This window comes from Rhea pennata, chromosome 2 (assembly GCF_028389875.1).
Source record: "Rhea pennata isolate bPtePen1 chromosome 2, bPtePen1.pri, whole genome shotgun sequence".
NCBI lineage: Eukaryota > Metazoa > Chordata > Aves > Rheiformes > Rheidae > Rhea > Rhea pennata.
The window spans coordinates 24,297,263-24,319,692 of NC_084664.1; the positions used below are offsets into that span (position 1 = coordinate 24,297,263).

Consider the following 22,430-nt stretch of genomic DNA (forward strand, 5'->3'; position numbering starts at 1 on the left):
TCTGAAATCTGAGGTTTAACTTCTCATTAATAACCACCTAAGGACCCTACACTCATATGTGATTTATTCCAGTGGCTTCCAGATGTTTTGGAACAACAAACCATGGTCAATCTGTACAAAATCTTAAAACAGTCATGTGATGCCAACATAAAATTTTTCCCTGGAAACACTGTGCAAGCTGGCAGAGTTTCACAGAGATACTGCAGACTACAGCTGCAGACCACAGAGATACTGCAGTTCACAGTTTGGGAAGCCCTACTTGCTTTGATTATGCATCCCTGTTTCCCAAAGACCTTGCTTTTAAAAGTCTTCACCATCTTAGAAGAGATTTGTTTCTGTTTTTAGAAGTGACAGCTGCTGACAGGTACTGCTATGAGAAACTGAATATTGAAGGGACTGAGAAAGGAAACTGCGGAAGAGACAAGGACTCTTGGATACAGTGCAATAAACAGTAAGTTGATCTATTTAGAAAAGCTGCTGTGAGATTTTTATCCCTGCTCCTGTTCTTTAGCTGGCATAAAGGGCCTCTAGAGGCTTCTATAAAGAGTTATCTCCTGGCCTGAGGACTGGAGTCATCTGCAAACCTTAGTGCAGTAAGGGGTTATGGGAGAGGAGCTGCTGGAGGATATGATCTCAAACAAGAAAGCACCATTTGGGATTGCTTGAAACTGAGTCATGAATCTTCCTGCTGCAAATAGAGTTTTCAAATGAAGGTACTCTGTCCTGCGTGGTGTGGCATATTTTCAGGTGCTGTCAGCTCTCATGAGTATTTCAAATCTGAATATTTGGCCTTATATTTGGAGAAAATCATGGGTCTTTGTAGAATCTGTTTGATGAAGGTTTGATCATTTTCTGGGTTACAAAGCCTTACATTACAATATAAGGAACTATATTTTTACAGGCATTGCACCTGTCTGCTTAAGTACAAGAGTCTTCTGAAGAAGCAGTTGCATAAATGTGGAAAACATGATTAGAATGGACCTTGGGAAGCCTTCTAGTCCATCCTTCTGCAGCAAGGCAGAAGTAGCTGTACCAGTGCCATTACAGACATGGATTCTTTACCCTTTAAGAACCTTCAATGATTTGTCATTAGGATGTTTTTTTCCTTAATGCTTGACATCAACTTCTTTAAAATTTAAAGCTGTATTTCTTGTGCTGTTGGTACAGACAGAGAACAGATTTTTCCTCCTTTTTCAGCAGTCTTTTATACACCTGAAGACTGCTATCAGGTCCCTCCCCAAGTCTTCCCTTCTTTAACCTGAAAAACAGAGTTCCTTATAACCTTTTTTATCATAGATCATGTTTTCTGTTCCTATTCCTGTCCTTTTTCAGCCATGAGTACAAACTGATCATCTTCACGGGTCTCTTCTGACATGTATCCTGTTGGCCTTTATTGTAGCTGAGACCAAAGTGGTCACAGGACCCTTGATGAGGTCTTGGCAGTGCTGGGTAGAGCAGAGGGGTTGCTGCTTGTTCTTTAGAGGCAGTTCACTGCTTCACATCCCAGTGTGGTGTTCACCTTACGCTGTGGCATTGCATTGCTGACTTACGCTCAGTTTTCGTTGTATCATAATCCTCTAGATCTTTTCCTGCAAGTTGCCAGATTCTGTATTTGTGCAGTTGATTTTTCCTGCCTAGTTTTGAATCTTTCTCTTCTCCTCATCAAATCCTGCTTTTTAAGATGACTTCTCCATTTCGTTAATGCCCTTTGAATTCTCATACTGACTACAGGATCTGTATCTATACAGGTTCGATAACCTTATGTTCTGTTCCATAATAAACTTGTGAGTAAAAGTGTTGAAATAATGTTGGAGAGGACAGGCCCCTGTGAAACCCTCCCTTTTGGCAGTGCACAATCTCTGCACACGGTTTGTAAAAGTACCCTGCAAGAGTTCAGTTAAACCTTGTTTCTCTAGCTCCCTTAAAAATGTATCATCTGGGATTTTGTCTAAAGCTACTGTCTACTGCTTCTCCTCTACCTGGCCTGTTACTGTATCCTAATAGGATAATAAATCATTTTGAAGTAGTCTGTTCTTGACAGCTGCCTTTATGCTATTACTCAGAACATTTTTGATAATACTTCTTAAAAAAGCTTCTGTCCCTAGTCAAAGCTCAGAAGAGGATCGTTTTCTTGGGAGACAGGGCATTATTTGAGGGAGTTACTGTCAATGAGAGAAGGCAAGGAGTAACAAATGTGTCATAAAGCAGGAGAAGAAGAACACATTTAATTTAAATGTCCATTTTCATTGGATTTTCTTTTCTGTGAGTGTCTGTTTAACCTTTCAATGCAGGGATGTGCTTTGTGGATACCTTCTATGCTCCAATATATCTAGTGTGCCCAGACTTGGAGAACTTGATGGTGAAATCACATCATCAGTCTTGCAGTTTGGAAAAGTATACAATTGCAGGTGAGTTTCCTATAGCCATTATTTTAGCTCAACCTTGTTAAGCTTCAAGAATGGGAACATACATCAGGAATATAGCTGTTTTGTTTGCCCCTCTATGTAGTAGTTAATTTTGCCTGTAGAGACTTAATGCTTTTCTCTGACCTTGTTATACTAAAATTCTTAATGTTTGTAAAGTATTTAATGTACTTAAAATACTTAGACATAAGTCTGTATAGCCAGTGCTAACTGGCAGCTTAATAAATTGCCGTATGTTAGCTGAATCCCAGTTCTAAGCTGAAATAAAGCCCTATACAAGTAAGCTCAGTGTTTTATCCAATAGCAGCTCTTCTACAAGAAAAATGGTCTTTATTTTCACAGTCATATTGTTTGATGTAGATATACTGCATTTTGGGTTGTTTTACAGTAGGACTGATGAGGTAAGTAAGCCAATACTTACACCTCTTTCCTGGTTCTGTGCATCAAATAATGCAATGCAAGAAATGAAGGTATCATCAGCCAAGAGCCCACTTTCTCAAGCAGTCCCATCCGGTGGCAGCACGCAGCCTCCAGAGTCTTTTTGATTTTCTTGCAGTGGTGGCCATGTGAAGCTTGATGAGGAGACGGACCTGGGCTACGTGGAGAATGGGACGCCGTGTGGGCCGAACATGGTGTGCTTGGAGCATCGGTGCCTCCCCAGTGAATCCTTCAACTTCAGCACCTGCCCAGGCACCACAGAAACCCAAATTTGTTCAGGCCATGGTGTATGTTTTCGTATTCTTTAATCCTTTTTGCTATTTTTACTGAATGTATCTGGTGTTGTGTAGTGTATTTGTCAGATCTCTCAGGAATCCAGCATTGTGACAAAAAGAAGTCTTTTCACCGGAGAAGCTTCTGAAAAGGAAAGATGGAGGGAGCATATAGATATGTGTATATAGTATACTGTAGTCAGGGCATCCTAAGTAATGGATCGCAGTAAGTGCACACTGATTTGACAAAAACATTTTTATCATTTATTTCTTTTACCATTACTTTCTCTAACTTGATTCATATTTCCTCAGGCAATATACTGGAGAATAGGCTTTGTTGCCCACCTCTGAGAAACCTGGGTCTCTGTTCTTCCAGACGCTCTTTTTAATTCCCTCTGTATTGTGTTAACAGCTGAACAGGGTCATAAAGCCATTGTATTTTGTTGGCTGAGAGATATTTCAATCAGGGAAGAGAGCAGAGAGCTGACTTCTGTGCTTGGTGCACAGCTCATGAGTTTGTTTTGTGTGGCGTGTTGCACTCTGGTCATTGGAGAGTCCAGTCCCTTTGTCCTTCATAGAGTTTGAAACAGTCTCCAGGTCTCTAGAGCTGACATGAGATCAAAAGAATCATTTTCTCATAACATCTTACCTCTTCTGCACTGAATTAACACTTAGCATATTATTTTAAATTAACCACTTCATCATATTTCAAAAAAATCTACTTTATGAGGTTGTCTGCCAAAGCAATTAAAAATGTCTGTATTAAATATATTATACATCAGAATATACTGATGTACTTAATATAGATCATGTATTTGTATATAGTGATATATTTAATACATTACATGAATACCTAATATATATATTTAAATTGCTATATATCAGAAATGTTTTGCAAAATTTTGCAGACTGTTAAAATCAGTACTTATTGACTGTACCTGTCCAGTAGTTTAATTACTGGAATAAATTAATTTTCTGAGCTACATTTTTGGCTGCAGGTTTGTAGTAATGAAATAAAGTGTGTCTGTGACCGATTCTGGGGAGGAGATGACTGCAGTTCCCGCATCAAAGATGATATGTTTTTTGATAAAGTGGCCCTCAATAAAGGTAAGTAGTTATACTTTCTATCAGTAATTTGAAAAGCATGAGTTTGAGTAAGGTTCATTAAGCAAAACTAGATCTCCTACTCTTTCACTTTGTATGCAACATGGTGCATCATTTGAGAGCCTTGCGCCCTTCCTTCCTCAGCATGAACACTTGGTTTCTGTGCTTGAGGTCTCAGTCCTGCACTGGGATGCGAATGATGGGGTCCCACGAGCATTCAGTACAACTCCCAGGACATGCATGAGTGCATCTAGTTGTGTCTTGCTTGTTCCAGACATTTGAGTGGTCTTACTAAGTATATTAAGTGTATTAACGAGCAAAAATTTATTAGAGCTCCTCATATCTAAGTGGAAAGGTAAAATATAATATATATATATATATATATATTTGATTTTTTGTTGTGGGGTCAAAATTTTTATAATGTGGTCATTATGCAGAATGTTTGCACACAAGCATTTTTAGAGCAAAAGTTTTTATTTATCTCCAGGCTTGCATGTAAGAAGAGGGTATATTGTGGAAAAATGAAGGTGTAAATGTTTCCTATCATTGTTATAAAACATTGTGGGAGACAGTTTTTCCCTCTTCCAGAATGCATAGTTTATTCAGCTACGGAAGGTATTTAAACCAAAAAAGTCACTTTTATTCCAATATAAGTACATATCTAGCAGGCAGATTGTATGGAGCTATGGCAGCTTAACTATATTGATAATATTATATTAGTATACGTGACACGACTTTCACATGTAACAAGTGTTCATTTAAGGGAAACAGACACAAAGTTTGACGTGCAAATTCTCTTTTCATGTCCAGGCTATACTTCAAGATTTGTATCACTGGTTACAATTAATTAGCTTAGTGCAAGTTTTCCAAACAGATTTTTAAAAGACATTTACTGTTTTTGTATATTTTGCTCCTAAACCCAGCATATTTTTCCCTTTTCTTGTGTTTCCAGGTGTTGTTAGCACAAATATAATAATAGGGGCTATTGCTGGCACCATTTTAGTATTGGCTCTCGTTTTAGGAATAACTGGTTGGGGTTACAAGTAAGTAAACTGTGTTCTTCTTAATACAGTTTAAAAAATTCTGTTGATCTGTTAGTTAATTACATTGTGAAATGAGCAATTCAAACGTAATATAAAAACTCCAAATTGATTTGTGTTTATTTAGTGAAATTTTGATAGTATTAGCATTTTTCAATCAATTCTTACGTGTATGTATGTTTTTGTTTTCAGAGAGCTTGAGCCAGTCTTGAAATACATTTCTTATTTAGTTATTCTTTTTCTTCTTTGAAGATGATCAGATTATGATTTTACTATATCTGACAAAGAAAATGCAAGAGTAGGGTCTGATTCAATTACAAATCTTTCTTAATGACAAAATAAATTTAGGAGGATTGGCCCTCAGTCAGCAAAGCATTTTACAATAGGCTTCTTTCACCAGATATTTATATTCAGGCAGCTGAATCCCAAATTAAGTCAAGCAGGTGCTTCAGCGTTTTGTTGAGAGATGTAAATCTGTGATTTGCTAGCAAGGTGCACGTTCTCGTCTGGCGTGCAGTTGCCAGCGTTCTGCTAACGGAAGGTGAGAATGGATTATTTTAGCTCAATTGCTCTTCCTTGTTTTTTCCCCCTTTGTGAATTTCTTCTGAAGGCAGAAAGTCTTAGTTCTTTTGTGTATATTAAATCAGGAGTTAGGGCACATCCGCTTCAGCAAGTCACCCGCGCTTGGCTGAGGCTGCAGAAGCCCACGTCCCTGGGGTGGTGGGAAGGCAGGGCCTGCTCCCAGGTGCGCTCCGGCTTGGACCCTCTGGGGCCATTGCAAGCTTGCGGAGTGAGAGCAGCTTGTAAAGGCATATTTAGAAGGCAGTGCAACAGCTGATGTTGGACTGGCCGAAGGCTGCACCGGCGCCGCGAGTCCGGCTCTCGTTTCCCTCCTCTGCCGCCCGTCCGCAGTTCTGCCAGCGCTGCTGGCCCCATGGCTCTGCAGTCTTCCGGCGAGCGTCCCGGACAGGACTGAGGGTTATCTCAGGGCATGGGGTGGGGTGGAGAAGATTACTTTTCCGTGAGGTTGATGAGCTGTCCTGACTCCACTGCACAAACACGTGATTGCTGATGTGGACTCAAGGGACGGTAGGAGGGCAGGATCGAGAAAACACCTTTCAGGAGCAGCCCACGGTAAATAGACTTAGCTTCATCATGAACTGCACCTCAAACTCAGCACTGAGTGTAGCCATCAGCATTTACATAGAGTTTCCTAGTTCATTCTGAGCTAATGGTTTAGGAATGTGTTTATTTTGGAAGTGGTTTCTATAGAATCATTTTGAGCAAAAGTTTTGTTGTGCATATGTCGCTTTTCTGTTTGGCTTTTTTTTTTCTCTCTCTTACTGACCATGCATACTTGCAGACTGATAACTCATTTTTTTCTCTTCTTTTTTTATGGAAAGAAATTACAGAAGGCAGAGGTATGTGATAAAAGTAACGGAATGCATCTTTAGAAAGTCTGAAAATAGATATTCTTCTCATTTGTCCATTTACATGCTATAAGGAATAAATGAATAAACATATATATAAAAATATACTCATGAGATATTATCATAATTTAAAGAAAGCATGCTTGAATTTGTGCAATTTGTGTTTAGTCTACAAATACATTGTTTAAAATCCTAATTTAATTGAACTCAACAAAAATGATGTTTACTCTTTTATTTAGGAAAACAGGAGAATATTTCCAAAAAAAAAAAAGAGACCAAAAATACACTGTTACATTAAAATGCTGAGAGGCTGAGAACTGAATAATTAATATTGACATGATGTTCTCCTTTTTTTTCTGCCTTTATTACCACCTCTTCGTCCAAGCTACCACTTTGTTGCTGCCACCTGTTGAGCTTCTTCTCCATTTCCTGTGCCTGGAAAACAATACTTTCCCTGCAAATTTGAAGTAGTAGCCTGGAGTAGAAAAGCACTGCCGTGTGCTGATTAATTTGTTCGGTGTATGACAAGGTTTAATAGCTCACAGGAGCAGTAACTGGGAAGAAGGCAAAGATGAAAGTCAAGCACTACAGTAGACAGGAGATGTCACCTGGACACAAGTGATAGATTTTGGTGGTCTAAGTTTTGGTGATTCTCAGTGGAGTGCCCTGAGTGTGCAAGTACAGAACTGCCTTCAGGTCATTCCACTATAGATACGTCCACGTTGGCAGAGGACAGAGCAGCTACAGGCTTGAAATGTGGAACTAGAAACCCTCCGCTCATTAGCATGGGAATATTAGTGTATCTAATATTTTTGCAGAATCAAAAACTTTTGAGGATGATGGAAAACAAGAGGTGTTTAGTAACTAAATCTCCTTCATGCAGAATATGAAGTTCAATAGACTGATTTCTAAATAGATAATTATGGACATATACAAGGAGAGTTCAATAAATGGAAAAATATAAATACATCATAGTGTCCTTTTTTTGGACTGCTTACAGTTAATTCTTAAATAAAGATAAAAATAAGCCATTAACGTATATACCAGCATTACCTACAGAATGTTATTTGAGAATACTCAGTGGCTAAAATAAGTCAGCTGAAAGTAATAAAGAGGATAAATTATTAAGAATTCTGTCACTAAGATAATGTGGTGCAAAGGGCACAAATATGTGGGAGAAGTACGTTCTGACTGACTTGTGAGAAGATTATTTGTTAAAGAGGAGCCTTTACTACTAGGAAAGGATGAACTATTGTCAGATACCGATACTAGTATTTTTGAGTGCCTTGGCAGATTGAGTTTATTGTGGTTATCAGGAGTAACCAAGGACCTCTGGCATTGGCTTAAGTTACACTGCGAAAGAGGACAGCTAATAAACTGGCAGATTTTCTCCTACCAAGGTTTGAACAGCTCAACAGGTTGCTATTCTTGTATTCATAGAATCACAGAATCAGTAAGGTTGGAAGGGACCTCTGGAGATCATCTAGTCCAACCCTCCCGCTCAAGCAGGGTCACCTAGAGCATGTTAGACAGGGCTGCATCCAGGCGGGCCTTGAAGATCTCCAGAGATGAAGACTCCACAACCTCTCTGGGCAACCTGTTCCAGTACTCCGTCACTCTCACAGTGAAGAAATTCCTTCTCTATTCATTAGTGATCACAAAAATTAAACAAAAAACATCTGTCTCATCTAGAAGGGAAAATGGATTCACTTTTCCTTAAATCGTATTTGGTCCATGCCTGAATTTGGTTCTGGTACTTGTACTGCCAGAAGGGAAGCTCTTCACAGCCTGCTTGATGAGCCCTTTGAAATGTCTAAACTTGATTATCCAGTGTCTCAAGAACCACAAACTAATCAGTTTGAAACCTGTGGTCAGAGTTTATTAATGAAATATTCCTTGTTTTCCGCTACCTAAACTTATATAATCTATTTTTCTGAACTGTCAAAAATACAGTGTTCTCACTGATGGTTGAAATATGTTTATTGTGTGTATCTAATGGATTTTCTCAAGGATCATTACGCTTGCCACTTTCTTTTAAACTAACACTCGTGTGTGTGTGTGTGTGTGTGTGTGTGTGTGTGTGTTTGTGTGCTCGTGCCTGTCTTGTTTTCTGACTCTACAATGTTTATTATACTTCAGACAAATACCCCAGGGAGATTATGTAAAAAAGCCTGGAGAGGCCGACTCTTTTTATAGCGACATGCCTCCTGGAGTCAGCACAAACTCTGCGTCTAGTTCTAAGAAGAGGTCTGCTTTTCTGTCGCATTTTCAGATTTCTACCTGTTCCATCACCCATTATTCCATTAGTCAGAACATTTCATTGTTTTGCAGCAGGTTTGATTCCTTCTTCTTTCTTTGGAATATTAAAAATGGCACAATCCCTTGTTCTTTGATTACTGATTTTTCTCACCTGTCTTGGGCTGCTAATTATTACAGTTAGGTCAGAATAAGCATGTTTTCCATTTTAAACCAATTTTTGGTTAATCTAATTTTCATCATCTTCCTGCTTGAGAATTGTTTTCAAGTAGACTGTAATAATAATTATTGACTCAAAAACAAAACATTAAAAAAAATTTTTTTATCGTAGTCGTGTAATCAAAGAAAAGGAACTATTCTGTAAAATAGTTATAAATTGTTAAATATAAATGTTACTTTTATATCTTATTTGTGAATGCCATCAATAACTACCTGAACTGACATAGACCTCTGGAAAATATTGGCACTGTCTCTCAGTAAAGATGGGGGTACTTGCAGTTTATTCCATTTTTGCTTATTAGACTAATATACTAAATGATCACCAAGTGTTGTCCTAGGAAATAATTTTATAAAGACTTTCTGTACTTTCGTGCTTGCTGTTTTGAGTGACCAAGAAGGGCATTAGATTTTACCTCTGTTCAGAATTTGCTAATTTTGTTATTCTCCAGTTACTTTAAAAAAAACAAAACCAAAAACTCAATCCATCAACAGCATTTTAAAGTGGAAAATTGGTTGAAAAGCATTAATAGTTTTTAACAATTGCTAAAGTCATGAGGTAATTATGCTCACCATCCCTCTGCGGTCAGAGATCCTTTAATTAGGAAAATCTTCTTCATCTAGATTTTCAAAACAATTTACAACAATCAGGATGTCATGGGAGGAATAGCTGCTCTTGAACTGCTTCACACAAAAGCAGTTCTAGAAATCAGTTCGTCTTGCCGAGTAGTTTATAGTTGTGCAGTCAATAAGGCCATATTTATTTTGTTATTTCAAAGAAAGTACAATGAAAGACATGCATTTGCAGTGTCTTTGGTGTACCAGATGGATCCTATGCACAGCTTCATTCAATCTGATCAGTGAACATGTTATAAAGAAAGCTATATTAGTGAAGTAATTAATTAATAGTTTCTAACTTTCTAAATACAGCTTTTAGATTTATGAGTGGATAAACTACTTATTTTCAGGAAGAAAATGTTTACCTTAAATGATGCAGTGTTTGTGTTGGAGAATCCTTTCTCATTTTGATAAAAATTTGAAAAAAAGTCTGGGATAGCAAGTTTCCCTAGGTTTTGTTTAAGGAGGAGTTACATTTTAGATAATAAAAAAAAATGTTTTTAAATGAATGTCATTTAATACATTTCTTTCATTCTGCACCATTTTTTCTTCTCATACTTCCATTTCTTTCATGTGTCTCTGTTTTATTTTTTGATCCACAAAACTGATGGATTTTAAGGTCTGTCTATACTAGGGAATTTTGTTGTTCCCCACCACGAGTTGAGGTATGTTGGCCACTGTCACGCCAGCCCGAGCAGCGCTCCCTGCACACTAGCTGGAGCTGGTGCAGCCCTCCCAGTTCAAGGCCTGGAGTGCTGCTGGCACCTTTCAGACTGCTTTGGTTTTGCTCTGCATGCAGATACCCAGGTCATCTCCTGGCAGACTTCACAGTGGCTGGGCCGTTAGTCACCTGGGCATTTCCACACTGGAAAATGCTGTGAAGTGTTAGGATTCTCAGAGCGTACTAAAGAATTAAGAATAATGATATAATAACTCCTGCTGTTATGAAAAAACGCCAAAAACAGTAAAAAGCAAAGCATTACAAAACCTAGAAAGAAACCATTAGGAAGAGAAAATGATTTAAAAATGATTAAAAAATCTCAGACATTTCGTGCTTTAAATAAGTTTGGATTACTAAAACTCGGGGCTTACTTCAGTGTGGCTGAGGTTAGTGTGTTTTTTTGGAGGCATCTGAACAGCATCCATCGGATGTGTGCCCTCTAAAGAAAGCAGGGACTGGAAAACATGAGAGTAGTCAGACTATTCGAAAATACCAAAACGCATCCTGTGAGCCAAGCATCGATCTAACAGTTGGGCCGTCCATTCTGACCAACTTTCAGCTTCCTTTTTTTTTTTTTTTCTTCCATATGGGAAATGAATTGTGGATCTCATGGCAAAGGGCAGAGCAGCAGCTCTAGCTCAGCAGGAGGGGTCCCTGCCTTCTCCCCCAGCTGTTGGGCATCGCTACACACCTCCAGTTTACATGGTGTGGTGGTGGAGGGAGTACATGAGGAAAGAAAAGCTTTAGTTGATACCAAGGACCTAGACATAAAGACTGTTTTCAGCTATGACTTTGGCGTCGCAAGTATGTATTGCAGTGACTCGCTGACAAAACAGAATAGAAATTCAAAATCATTAAGCTGAGCTGGACTTATTTCTCAGCTCACCCCAGACCCGTGTCCCCCAGGACCGGTAGCGGTGGGAGGAGAAGCGGAGGTGCGCGAGTCCCTGCGTCCCTGCGGTGGGCAGCGCCCAGGCAGCGCCTGCTCGGAGGAAGCTGCTGCGACAAGCCGGGCGGAAGGAGCGTATTCCAGCTAAACTAGGAAACGTGTCTGAGGCCTGAATGCGGACACACTGACCTGCTTCAGGGACAGCTGGCAAAACGCAACCGCACAATTTAACCAGAAATACAGAATGCGCTGCTAGTGCAGACAGACCTTAGGTTTTGTTTCGTGGCCGATTTTAGGAGTGCGATGAGCTCTGAATCGCTAAGCTAATGTATGTGTGAGAAAATGCCCTTAGCAATAACCGCATCTGAGCCCTCCTATTCCAGGTCGAATGGATTGTCTCATTCCTGGAGTGAAAGGATCCCAGACACGAAACATGTTTCAGATGTCTGTGAAAATGGGAGACCTAGGAGTAATTCTTGGCAAGGTAAGTGTGAACCTATGAGCTCTCTGCGGTGGAAACCAGCCTCTGTGTCATTACTTTCCTGCTGAAAATTTAGTTGATCTTCAGACAGCGTCATGGCTCCTTAAAATTTTATTAATTGTTATTAACCTGGAGTGGGGGTTTAGCAGCATCTGACGCAAATTTAGTTTTTGTACAGTGCTTTATTACATAGAAATACGTTTCCTAATTTTTCCCATTCCTGTAGTGTGAGCTAACATGAAAAAGGAAAAATTTCATTCACTCTTGACAGCTTTTATGTTTTTATTGTGCATTTTGCAGTATTTGGTATTTTTATTTTGGTATTGGTATTTTTCTTTCAGTAGTGATTTTCTGAAAGCTGAGATTAAGTTTTTAGTCTGCACGGTTGCAGCTAAAGGTAGCAAAAGGTTACTCAGGTGTCAAATATTTCTGCTCTGGGATAAACGAAGAGGGACTGACTTACAACTTTTAAATGGTTAAAGCTGACAATATGACCCTATTGCTGGGAATATAAAGAATATATACAGTTTGGAATGTAACGCAGGTAACTTTCAAGATGTTATACAGTCTGTCTTTATGCTTTGGTCTCTTTCAGGTAATATAGGAGGAAACAGAAAGAAAGTCAAAGGCAAAAGATTTAGGCCACGGTCTAATTCAACTGAGTAAGTCTGAACTTCTGACAGCAAAGCCAAAAAGTATAGTTTATTTGCTCATGTTTTGAAGAGTGAGATTAAGAGTATTGAAAGAGTATTGAAAAGCAGACAACTACATAGTGTCTCGTGGCCCATTCTGGTTGCTGACTGATAATCTGGTAAATGGTTTAGCCAATGTATTTCAACTTCTTTTTTTTGTATTCTTTAAAAATTAATTATCAAATTTATTTTTTATGTAGGCTTCTTCACAGGCGTTCCCATAGTAATTCCCAATGATGGTGACAACCTACACCATCACTACAGGCTTTTGTCTACAGTAAACTGCCATTGCTGAGTGTGTCCTGGCTCAGTAGTGAATTCTCGATAGCCTTTTTCTACCTTTGTCTTCACTTTGGGTTGGGCCATTGTAGAGGTCAGAGATTTGAGTACCTGCCTGGAGGTTTTAGGAGAAAGGTCTGTCTGTTCTGAGCAGACACTGAAGTTAATTATTCTGTGCCACCAGGCCTGAAACAGCCAATCTTGAGTAAACCCGGAAGTAAATATGTAATAAGAGTCCTTACCAAGGGACTGACCCCCAGGCTTCAGCACAAGCACATCATGAGTCTCAACGTTGAAGTCAGTGGGCTATGGATCCAGTCCAAAAGGAATAAAGTAAAGGAAAAGTTAAATATGTTAGCAAGGAAGCCTGTTTGAAAAAGTGCCTTGTCTACGCACAACTTTGCATATGTATTTACAGCATGATTTAGAGTTGCTTTCTGTACTGATTTGGTGGGTGCATTTACTGAAGAGCCCATGTGTGCAGTGCTCCGCATGGTGAAACAGCCTTTACTCAGTACTTACGCCTGCTAGCTCAGGCTCCTAATGTAAATGAATGGTGAGTGGCTGGAAACAGGATCTCTAGATCAACGTTGGCCTGCTCTAATAGCACTTATGCCATAACGGCAATGACTGTGCCCTTATCATTAGTACTAACTTTGCACCTGTATTGGCAAGTGAATTGGATACCAACTGTGCTGGAAACTAATAACACTAACTCCTCTCTGGGCCATCCTTTCTTCAGTTTGGGAATTGTGAGTTCATTCTGAAACTTTTCTACAAACCTGCAACGCACGGTCTTTAGGCAAGTAGGCTCAGAAAGATTCCTAGAGAAGACCCTGTGTTACAAATTACAGATATAATAGCTTGATGCACAGTTATTATAATGTTGCCTGGTGAAAATGGCAACACAAAACTAGAAATATTAATCCTAGATTCCTCTGAGGAGTTTATCTGCCAAGTGCCACTGTGCTCTTGGTCCTAGCACTGATAAACTCTTACTGGAATGTTACTCTGTTGGATTTGTTTTTTCCTGGCATTTGATAAATGCAAAATTAGTCTGTTTGACCAAAACACTAAGAGTACAAATAACATTGCAAGTTCTTCTTTAGAAATTTGTTCTGTACTTTTCTTCATTTTCTAGCTGTATTTCTGAAAAAAACATTTTATAAAAATAATCGGGTTAAGTTAATGTTACCATTATTCTGTCCTTCAACAGAGTTGGACACTGGAGCTGAATTTGGTCCATTGAATGAAACCAGATCAGCTTTTTTCTAACGCAGAGTGAAGATAACTGCATGGGAAGAGAATAATCTCTTCAGTAAGGCAGAAGAGCAGTAGGCATCTTTTCTCTTCTGTGCTGCTCTGCTGGTATATTGTATGCTAGCTCAGAGAACTTCACAACACTAAATAAATTGGACTGAGTAGGCAGAGAGGACATCCTCTCTGTGAGTTAGACATCTTTTTTCCCTAAGTATTTTTTGCTCATTTAGAGGTGCCCCAGAATTTCCACTTAATAATTCTCTTCTTTCCTTCTTGCTACTTGTTACTATCTCCCAGCCTGGCAGCAGCCCCTGGTCCTTCCTGAGGGCTGCCCAGAGACTGTTAGGGATGAAACACAGTGTGTGTGTTCCCAGCAGATACCTGGGAACTGGTGGGGTATGCTTTTTCTCCTGATGGGGTTACACAGCCACTCCTCTGAGGTGTCTCAGGCTGGACTGCATGGCTGGTCAGAGTCTACTCTGCAAGCCTGTCACCCATCAGACAGAGGGCTCTGCTGAATGAACCATGCGCTGTGCCAGTGTGTTGAGATTGAGAGAATTGCCAAGGGTATGCAATGGGTCTAGTTAGAAATACGACTTTCTTTTTGAGAGGGGAAAATTGAATGGTCTAACCATGACTAACATTTCTTATTTATTTAGCAAAACAAAAAGCGATGTTAGCTACATTGAGGTTGCATGCGCTCTGAGGAAACCTCAGAATATGTGCAACTTCTGTGTGGCTGGAATTGCTTCCGAGGTATCCTCAGAATATGTGCAGCCTTTTCCCAGACAAATTTACCTTCTTAACTTCTCTGAGAAATACAGAAGAATCTTAGATTTTGTTCTGAAATGGTGGCTGGCATTTGGAAAGCTCACTGATGTGACCCCTGGAAGTCCAATGATGCACTGTTGAGGTGGACAAAAGGAGTAACTCTATCTGACTCCTATTACTGGTAGAGACAGTGTAAGTTAACCACTAGAAGACTGATTTCATTTCTTCAATACCCTGTGTTTAATTCCTATTTTTTACAAGCAGATACCCAGTATTAGAGTTGCCTACAAAAGTGTCTAAAGTAGCATGGGTCTGCAGTAATTGCATATACTATGCACAAGGCTTTTTGTATGCAGCCATGCATCAGACAGAGGAATGTGCCATTATTAGTTTAAGTAAAATTTCTTAAGCACTGAGCAGGGTTTCAGCCGTGCAGCCCTCATTGACAGCACTGACAGGAAGGCTGGAGGCACCCTGGGCAGTTCCTGAGAAATGTACTGGTCTCTCCTTTGTGTGACCCTTCATACTTAACAGATTCATGATATAAGGCTTCTGCTAAATGTTATAGCTCTGTGAAGCTTTTAGAGCTCTTTGGGGAGGTTTTAAATTGGTTCTAGATGTTTGAAAACAAAATTTGGGGTTTTTATTAAAGGCAGATTGTTTGGTTCACAAGAAAGAATGCCAACAGGCCAAATGTTTCTGCAGCATTTTCACAAACAGGGTTGATGAAGTGGGCTGGTAGAACAGTAGTTTTCTGTTAAAATCAATTAGAGTTATCCAGGAAAGATAATGAGAGTTTTCTGAATAAGCCGACAATTTAAATGGGCAGTTGCGTTAAAACAGGTCCCAGGGAACATGTGTTTTGCCAAACAGCAATTCTTATCTTTGTTAATTTGCATTGCTTTTCCTATAAGCATTTATCTTCCTCGTTGTTATAACTGATACAAACATCTTTGGCTTAGACTTTCTGTTATATATTGTGTTTTTGCAGCAGGGTAACTCATGCATCTGAGCCTGGGCTTTCTCTCGCCCACCAAATCCCGACCCAAGGCATAAGCCCAGGGGGTCCTCAGCACCCCCAAACAGGGAGTCGGGATCACAGGTCAGTCTCACCTGCCCCTGCATTCTGGGCTGCCATTTTATCCCGTGGAAAGTCCCTTTCCTCAGTGTACTATAGTTTCACTGTGGCAAAACACCTTGGCTGCTTGGAGGTGCTCCTGCTGATGCGGCGCTAGCTAACTTCTCCTTGCCAGCCTGAGGAGTACAGTTACTCTGGAACCCAGGTCTTTTGCGTTGTTGCATGTTGCGCTACAAGCCAAATCAAGCCATTGGGCTAGTTTTATGGCTTACATGTCAGGACAGCTTTATTTTAAAGCAGAATTTCTTACTCAAAGAAAATGTGGATTCTGGCCATCGCTAATGAATGTGTGGCCATGAAAATCGGCTTAAGAGCTTTCTAATGGTATTAGTGGCCTGCAGTAACTCAATCTTAACCTCTCTGCAACAGATGAATTTAGGCAGTAAATGATGGTCTGCAACACAACCAGACCCCAGAAAATCTCAAACACGGTTGTGCAACAACTGCATGCGTTGATACCACGTTACACTTTGGTTTTGAATAAAGGAAGCCAGATTGGGAGTGTTTCATGGTTACCAAAAGACCTCTTGAAATGAAAAAAATCCCAAGTCAAAAGTACTGCAGTGATTTCTGATTTCCGAGAAAATATGTAGTCATGCCTACAGTTAAGGCTAAACCATGAGTCTATTAGTTTCTGGCGATACTGGCATCAGCCTGTTGCTTTACTTGCACTTCAACTCTTGCTGCGCTACCACTTTTGACGTTTTCTTTCTCTAAGAAGCTAAGATGGAAAGCATAAAGCACTCCTGATTCCTGATAAATAAGCAAGCTGAGGAAGCTACTTAGAAGCAATTGTGGCTGAGGGTGAATACTTTCTGAAAGCTGTGGCTGTGCTTGTGCGGGGCGGGCAGAAGAAGTTCCAGAGCAAAAAAGGAGGCCTAAGAAGTTGAAAAACTGCTGCAGCCTTTGTCTTCAACATGGTTTGAAATATGGTTGGAGCGTAAATATCGTAATCTGGCCTGATCTATACTCATCTGAGCAATCCCTTGCAAGGCCTGTTCCCATATATGAGATCATTGGAGCTGCTTTCATAAATGAGAGTGGTGAGAACTCGCTCAGAAATACTAAAAATAACTTTAAAAGGAATTTTATTTCTTTTTTTCCTTGGTTACAATTTATATCCTATTTCTGAATGCCTTAGTCTCTATGCAGATAATTGTTAAAATGTTGCCATTCTTATACAACAAAAACAGAACTTAAATTGGACCAGGCAGACTGCTGTTTTTACATTGCCCTTTTTTCTCAATGTTATAAACTTGAAGGAGGAAAAATTGTAATACAGTTCTCTATACTTGTTTGTGACTGAAAGAAGCAGTTACAAAATTCTTTTCCTTTTCCCTGATAATATTACTGTCAGCTAATTAAACACCATTTTTATTTCATAGTTTTCATGTAACTAATATGAGTATGTAATGCAGACTTTTCTAAAAGGTGTTATTTTGGTATCAAGATTGCTTCTGTAAAATTTGAGATCAACTCTGCAGCCCACCTCCTTGAAAGCTCCCTGTGCTCCTATGAAGTGAAATGATCCTTGAAAAATTGGGGTTTTATTTGCATATAAGTGTAAAAATTGCCACTGCAGTGGCAAACAATTAAAGCTTTTAAACATACTGAGGCTAAAATTCATTCCTGTAGAAAGGGCCAAGCCCAAGTCTATGCTCATCAAGCTATTACCTTGCAATTTATTCCAGATGTGTCTTCAGCAAGTAAACTGAAGCCAAAATGCCCCTTCATCCTGATTTGGAGATCATCAGAGAAGTCCAGACTATGAGCTTAATGCTGGCCCTCTGCATAGGAGTGAATTTTACCCTTAAGATATCAAATGAATTTCCAGATTAACCAAACATGCGAGTCTTGTTCTAGTTCAGATTTTCTCATGCAGTTGTACACATTGCCTAGTCCTCACCCAACATCCATATTAATTTATTTGCCATATTCACTTGCATTTTGGGGATGAAGACATCCTTGCTAAGCTTGTGCTGTGTGTTCTCAGATTTTCTATTCTTGTTCTTCTGCTTTCTCTGTTCCTTCCATTGCTTTCTGCAGGTATTTAAACCCATGGTTCAAAAGAGAATATAATGTAGCTAAGTGGGTAGAAGATGTGAATAAAAACACTGAAGGACCATACTTTAGGTATTTTGTAAATTAATTCTATATCATTTTTAAGAGCTATTCCAGCATATACAAATATCTTGGGATTCCTACCTTGTATAAATCAATACAAGTTACTGTAGGTGCAAAGGGCCCCTCTTCTTTTGCTGCATTTTGATGTCTGTTTTTGGCTTCACGTGCAACTTACAATTCTTTTCCTGAATGTTTTAATGAAGCCATTAAAAAGGGTGTTTGTAGTGCATGCATTCCCACCATCATCTATAGCTTGTAGTAGCTTTCTCATCATTTTATGCCAAGTAGTGTTTTATGGGCATGACACACATTTATCACTAATAAAGTAGTAGTAACTTAAACAGAAAGTATTTTTCTGAAGCAAGTGGTTTCGTAATACATTTATTCTACCCACTGTCTTATATAGTGCATACTAAAATGAAAAAAGAATAAACAGTAGTGGTATTTTACCTTCAGAATACGATGAATTAATTAATGTAATTGGAGACTTAGATATATGAGAATGTACTCTGTGTTCTATATATCTAACCACTAATGAGTTTGTTACAAGCGAGTGTAGGGTTCTACCGAAAATATTACCTGAAAATATTTTTGAAGGGAAAAAAATATGCATCCGATACATTCCAAGTTAAAGAGAGGAAACATGCATGAGGCTGGCCTCCCAGTTGTACATGAATCATGAGACTGAGAACAGTTTAGCAGATTCTCAAAAGACAAACTCACGGCTCAGAAAGAAGTTCGCATCAGTTGGAAAAAAAAAGATAGTGTTGCTAAGAGGGAAGGAAGACAGCTTATCACAAGTAATGTAATATAAAACGTAAAAGAAGTCAGAGAGGTTGTAAATTGACTTAAATATGCAGCTGAAATAAGAACTGTAGAAACAACAAACAAACAAATACAAAGAGAAATCATTAGCCAGAAGAGTTAAGGACAGTAAAAAGGAGTAAACAAAATCTGAACAAGAATTTTGGTACCTCAGGAGACGCAGTAATAGTCCAGAAGGACAGAAGTATTCAGTATATAAGTCCAGTGTGTTCATTGGAAGAAACATGGGGGGGTCCAGTTGCAGGATGCTAATGAAAAGCTTTCTATTCCAGTAGTAACACTGGAAGATACTAAATAGCAGCTTGTGAACTTAGTCATTTTTAGAACTATGAACCCTGCCCCAAAACATTAGAAGACCTATCAAAGAAGCTTTTTATATAATTTGTATTCGCTTTCAAGAACTCTTCAATCACTCATGCAGAAAAGCTTTCAAAAGACCAAATAGGGCACATGAGGTAAATGTAAGCCTGCCAGTTCTGATTTCAGTTCTGAGCGAGGAACAGAAAAAAGCCCCAACACAACAATTCTGGATTTAAAGGAGAACGATGTAAGTTGTGCCAGTCAGCATGGGCACGTCTCAGTGTCTTTTGGCACAGTGGTTGAGTCCCGTATTTTCACCATTGCTGCCCTTTGCACTGGGATACAGTTTCCTTTCTGCTGTCCGCAGCTTAAGAAGTGCAAGCAAGAATTGGAGAGGTTTAAGCATATAGCCTTGAAAAACAGCAGAACAGACTTCAGGACCTCAAGCTGTTCAGTTGAATGGAGCGGTTTAAAGGCTTGCTTGGATCATAACATCCCTATGTGCATATGCAGCAAAACCTTTATGGGGGTGCTTCAGACTAGGAGATTGAGACTGATGATGACCAAGATTCACTGAAAGGTGACACTAGGCAAATTCACACTAGTAAGGAAGTGCATTATTATTAGCAAGAGAAATTAAACCTTTTCCTACAAATACACTTTGGACCGTGGTTGTTCAGGCAGTGCAATCATAGATACCCGCTATAACCTAGCCTCATAGCTGTCTCTCAGGATGTTCATATCAAAAGCCCTCTGACTGTGAAAAAATAGTCTTTGATGAAATACGAAGATAGCACTAGTTTAAATTGTTAATTTAATTGGATTAGTTGAAAGAGGTCCAAATGCTTTTGTGGATACTCTTAATTTGGTTTTCATCTTTTGATATCAGTATGTCTTGATTTAGCAAGTGGATTAAATTGATGGGGGTGTACCCACCCAAGGGTTTTCATTATTGCACCAGATGAGTCACATTGCTAATTGTATTTGAGATAAACTGAGCTTTTTTTGTAGAGGAGGCCTAAACTGATCCATACCAGTTTTAAGGGCTTTATATGGCAGAGGGATGAAGCCTCTATGCAGTAATATTTTTAAGTTAGGTTTAATAATGACAGCCCAGAGCAGTAACTTTAGTTTTAGCAATGAGAGAGAAACTAAAATAACTTTAGAAAGCTGTGTGTCCTAATTAATTGAGGTAACCACAGGGAAACGTTCTGCAGGCCTATTAGGGAAGAGAAAGGATTGAGGTTTCTCCTGAGACAAGTTGTTGTGGGCTCGTGAAGGGTTTTACTGGCTGCTGCAGTCTCTCCCCAGAGCTCAGGTTCAGTTTTGGGTTAATCTGTCATGGGCAGGGGAGTGTTGTTCCTAAGAAGAGGGTGTTTGGAAAGACACTTGAGCGGTGGCTTTGGAAGCCTTTGAAGTAGCTGGTGAACAAGAGAGCCTTGCGGTACTTAGGAAGATGACTGAGGGGTGATGGCTCAATGTGTAAAGAGCTGCAGAAAACAAACCACACCTTGTTTAATCAGACTTAAAAAAAAAAGCATGTCCAGCTGATACTAGATTTGAAATCATAGCCCAAGCTAAGACATTTACAGCTGATAATTAGCTGACTTCAATTTTTGTTATGACTCTTTGATTTTTTTTTCTTTTAAAAAGACCTGGAAGGAACACTGCTGTTTTGCTCGTCTCCTTATAGTTTTAGGAAGAGAGCATTGATGACTTGTGCTATTGCAGGTAACAGAGTTAAAATATAATCAGAAAATATAAAAACATTTCCAAGAATTCCTAGGAAAGATGCAGCTTTTCAAAAAAACTACAGCTACTAGGTATCACAAATACCTTCCCCATCAACTTAAAAAAAATTACATAAACCAAAATTTGTCTCCCTGACATTTAATATTCTAGTTACTATTTTTTGTAGTCTACAGGTCTAATGAGTATCTCTGTATAATTACTTTTTATTAGTAATAATCATCATACCTGATGTCTCTGATGCCAGAAAGCTCCCACATGTGGGATTCCCTTATATAAGAAATGAAGATCTGTAAAGAAAAATCTAATTTTCCTGCTTGAAAGTCTAGGCTAGGTTTTAATTTTACAGTCTGAATGAGTGCCAGGAAGTAGCTGCATAACTATAGTGAAAAACCCAAGCAGAAAATATTTCCCTGATATCAGTTTTTATTACAAGGGGAAAGTAATCTATTAGGGATTTGCAGTTAGAAGCAGGCTCCTTTGCCCACAATACGTTGCAAAGGCAAACCATAGTTTGCCGTATTTAAATTTATAATGTCCTTGTGAAGGTCTGAGGGAGGCAGATGAACCCTCCAGTTCAGAGCATGGCCCGAATTCAGACCAGGTCCTGAATATCTTCTTGAGTCTCACTGCTAGCTGTTGTTGAAGGAAATTCACTGTTGTGCCAGTGTGATTGCAGTGCATGTATTTGTTATTGCCAATTACAGTGGCTAATGCACAGACTGACCTTCCAAAATATAGTTAAGGATTATCCTTACTGAATTTTGAAGGACTCAAGAACCATGATAGTATGAGGAAATCAACTGTAAGAATCTCAAAATGTGACACTATTGTAGATAATTATAGAAAAAAACTACTGGGAGGCGTGCAGAGCTGCCTAAGCTTGTTAATGCAAGAATTTACAGTTACTTAGGTTCTATGGCAGTGTATAAAAGTAAAAATAGTTTACAAATAAAAGAGTTTTTATATGAAGATCTAGAACATGTACCTGGAGGAGGAATAGCTGTCCAGTACCAAGACGGCATTGGCAAGGGGCATGGTGGGCAGGAGACGGTAGACTATCCATTTCTCTCATATTTTTTTGTGCTTTGGTACTCTTACTTTCTTCTTCCTTGATTTCTTCTCTGTCTCCTCAGCTGGTCATTAGACCAGATTTAGTTCTGCTGCACGACGAAATGGCCTCTGTGCCGCGTCCGTCGCCTTGCTGTGTGAACCTGCAGCGGACAGGCCATAGTCGTGACAGACCGTTGTCTCCCTGTTCCTCTGAGGCAGCGTTAGACTCTGATTTAGAAAAGAAAAAATCCCTCCCCCACCATGCCTTTCTCTCAAGATATTTTTTTTAGTCGTCTTAAAATTTTAGTGGTCTCCTTTGACCTTCCAGTTGCTATAATGAACTGCAGTTGC

General features: G+C 39.2%; 1 protein-coding gene across 3 annotated transcripts in view; it reads left to right on the top strand.

Annotated features, from left to right (window-relative positions):
* ADAM22 (ADAM metallopeptidase domain 22) overlaps positions 1–22,430 on the top strand; it is a 64,865-nt gene that overhangs the window by 29,945 nt on the left and 12,490 nt on the right. Inside the window, exons 17-26 of one of the 3 annotated variants that reach the window (XM_062569080.1) lie at positions 346–451; positions 2,292–2,408; positions 2,980–3,148; positions 4,132–4,240; positions 5,190–5,280; positions 6,681–6,698; positions 8,847–8,954; positions 11,791–11,891; positions 12,484–12,550; positions 18,075–18,161. In XM_062569080.1, coding sequence (XP_062425064.1) covers positions 346–451; positions 2,292–2,408; positions 2,980–3,148; positions 4,132–4,240; positions 5,190–5,280; positions 6,681–6,698; positions 8,847–8,954; positions 11,791–11,891; positions 12,484–12,550; positions 18,075–18,161 — 973 coding nt within the window. Of the gene's footprint in view, positions 1–345; positions 452–2,291; positions 2,409–2,979; positions 3,149–4,131; positions 4,241–5,189; positions 5,281–6,680; positions 6,699–8,846; positions 9,042–11,790; positions 11,892–12,483; positions 12,555–18,074; positions 18,162–22,430 lie in introns of those variants that run through there. The other 2 variants (XM_062569082.1, XM_062569081.1) reach the window with 2 other exon arrangements.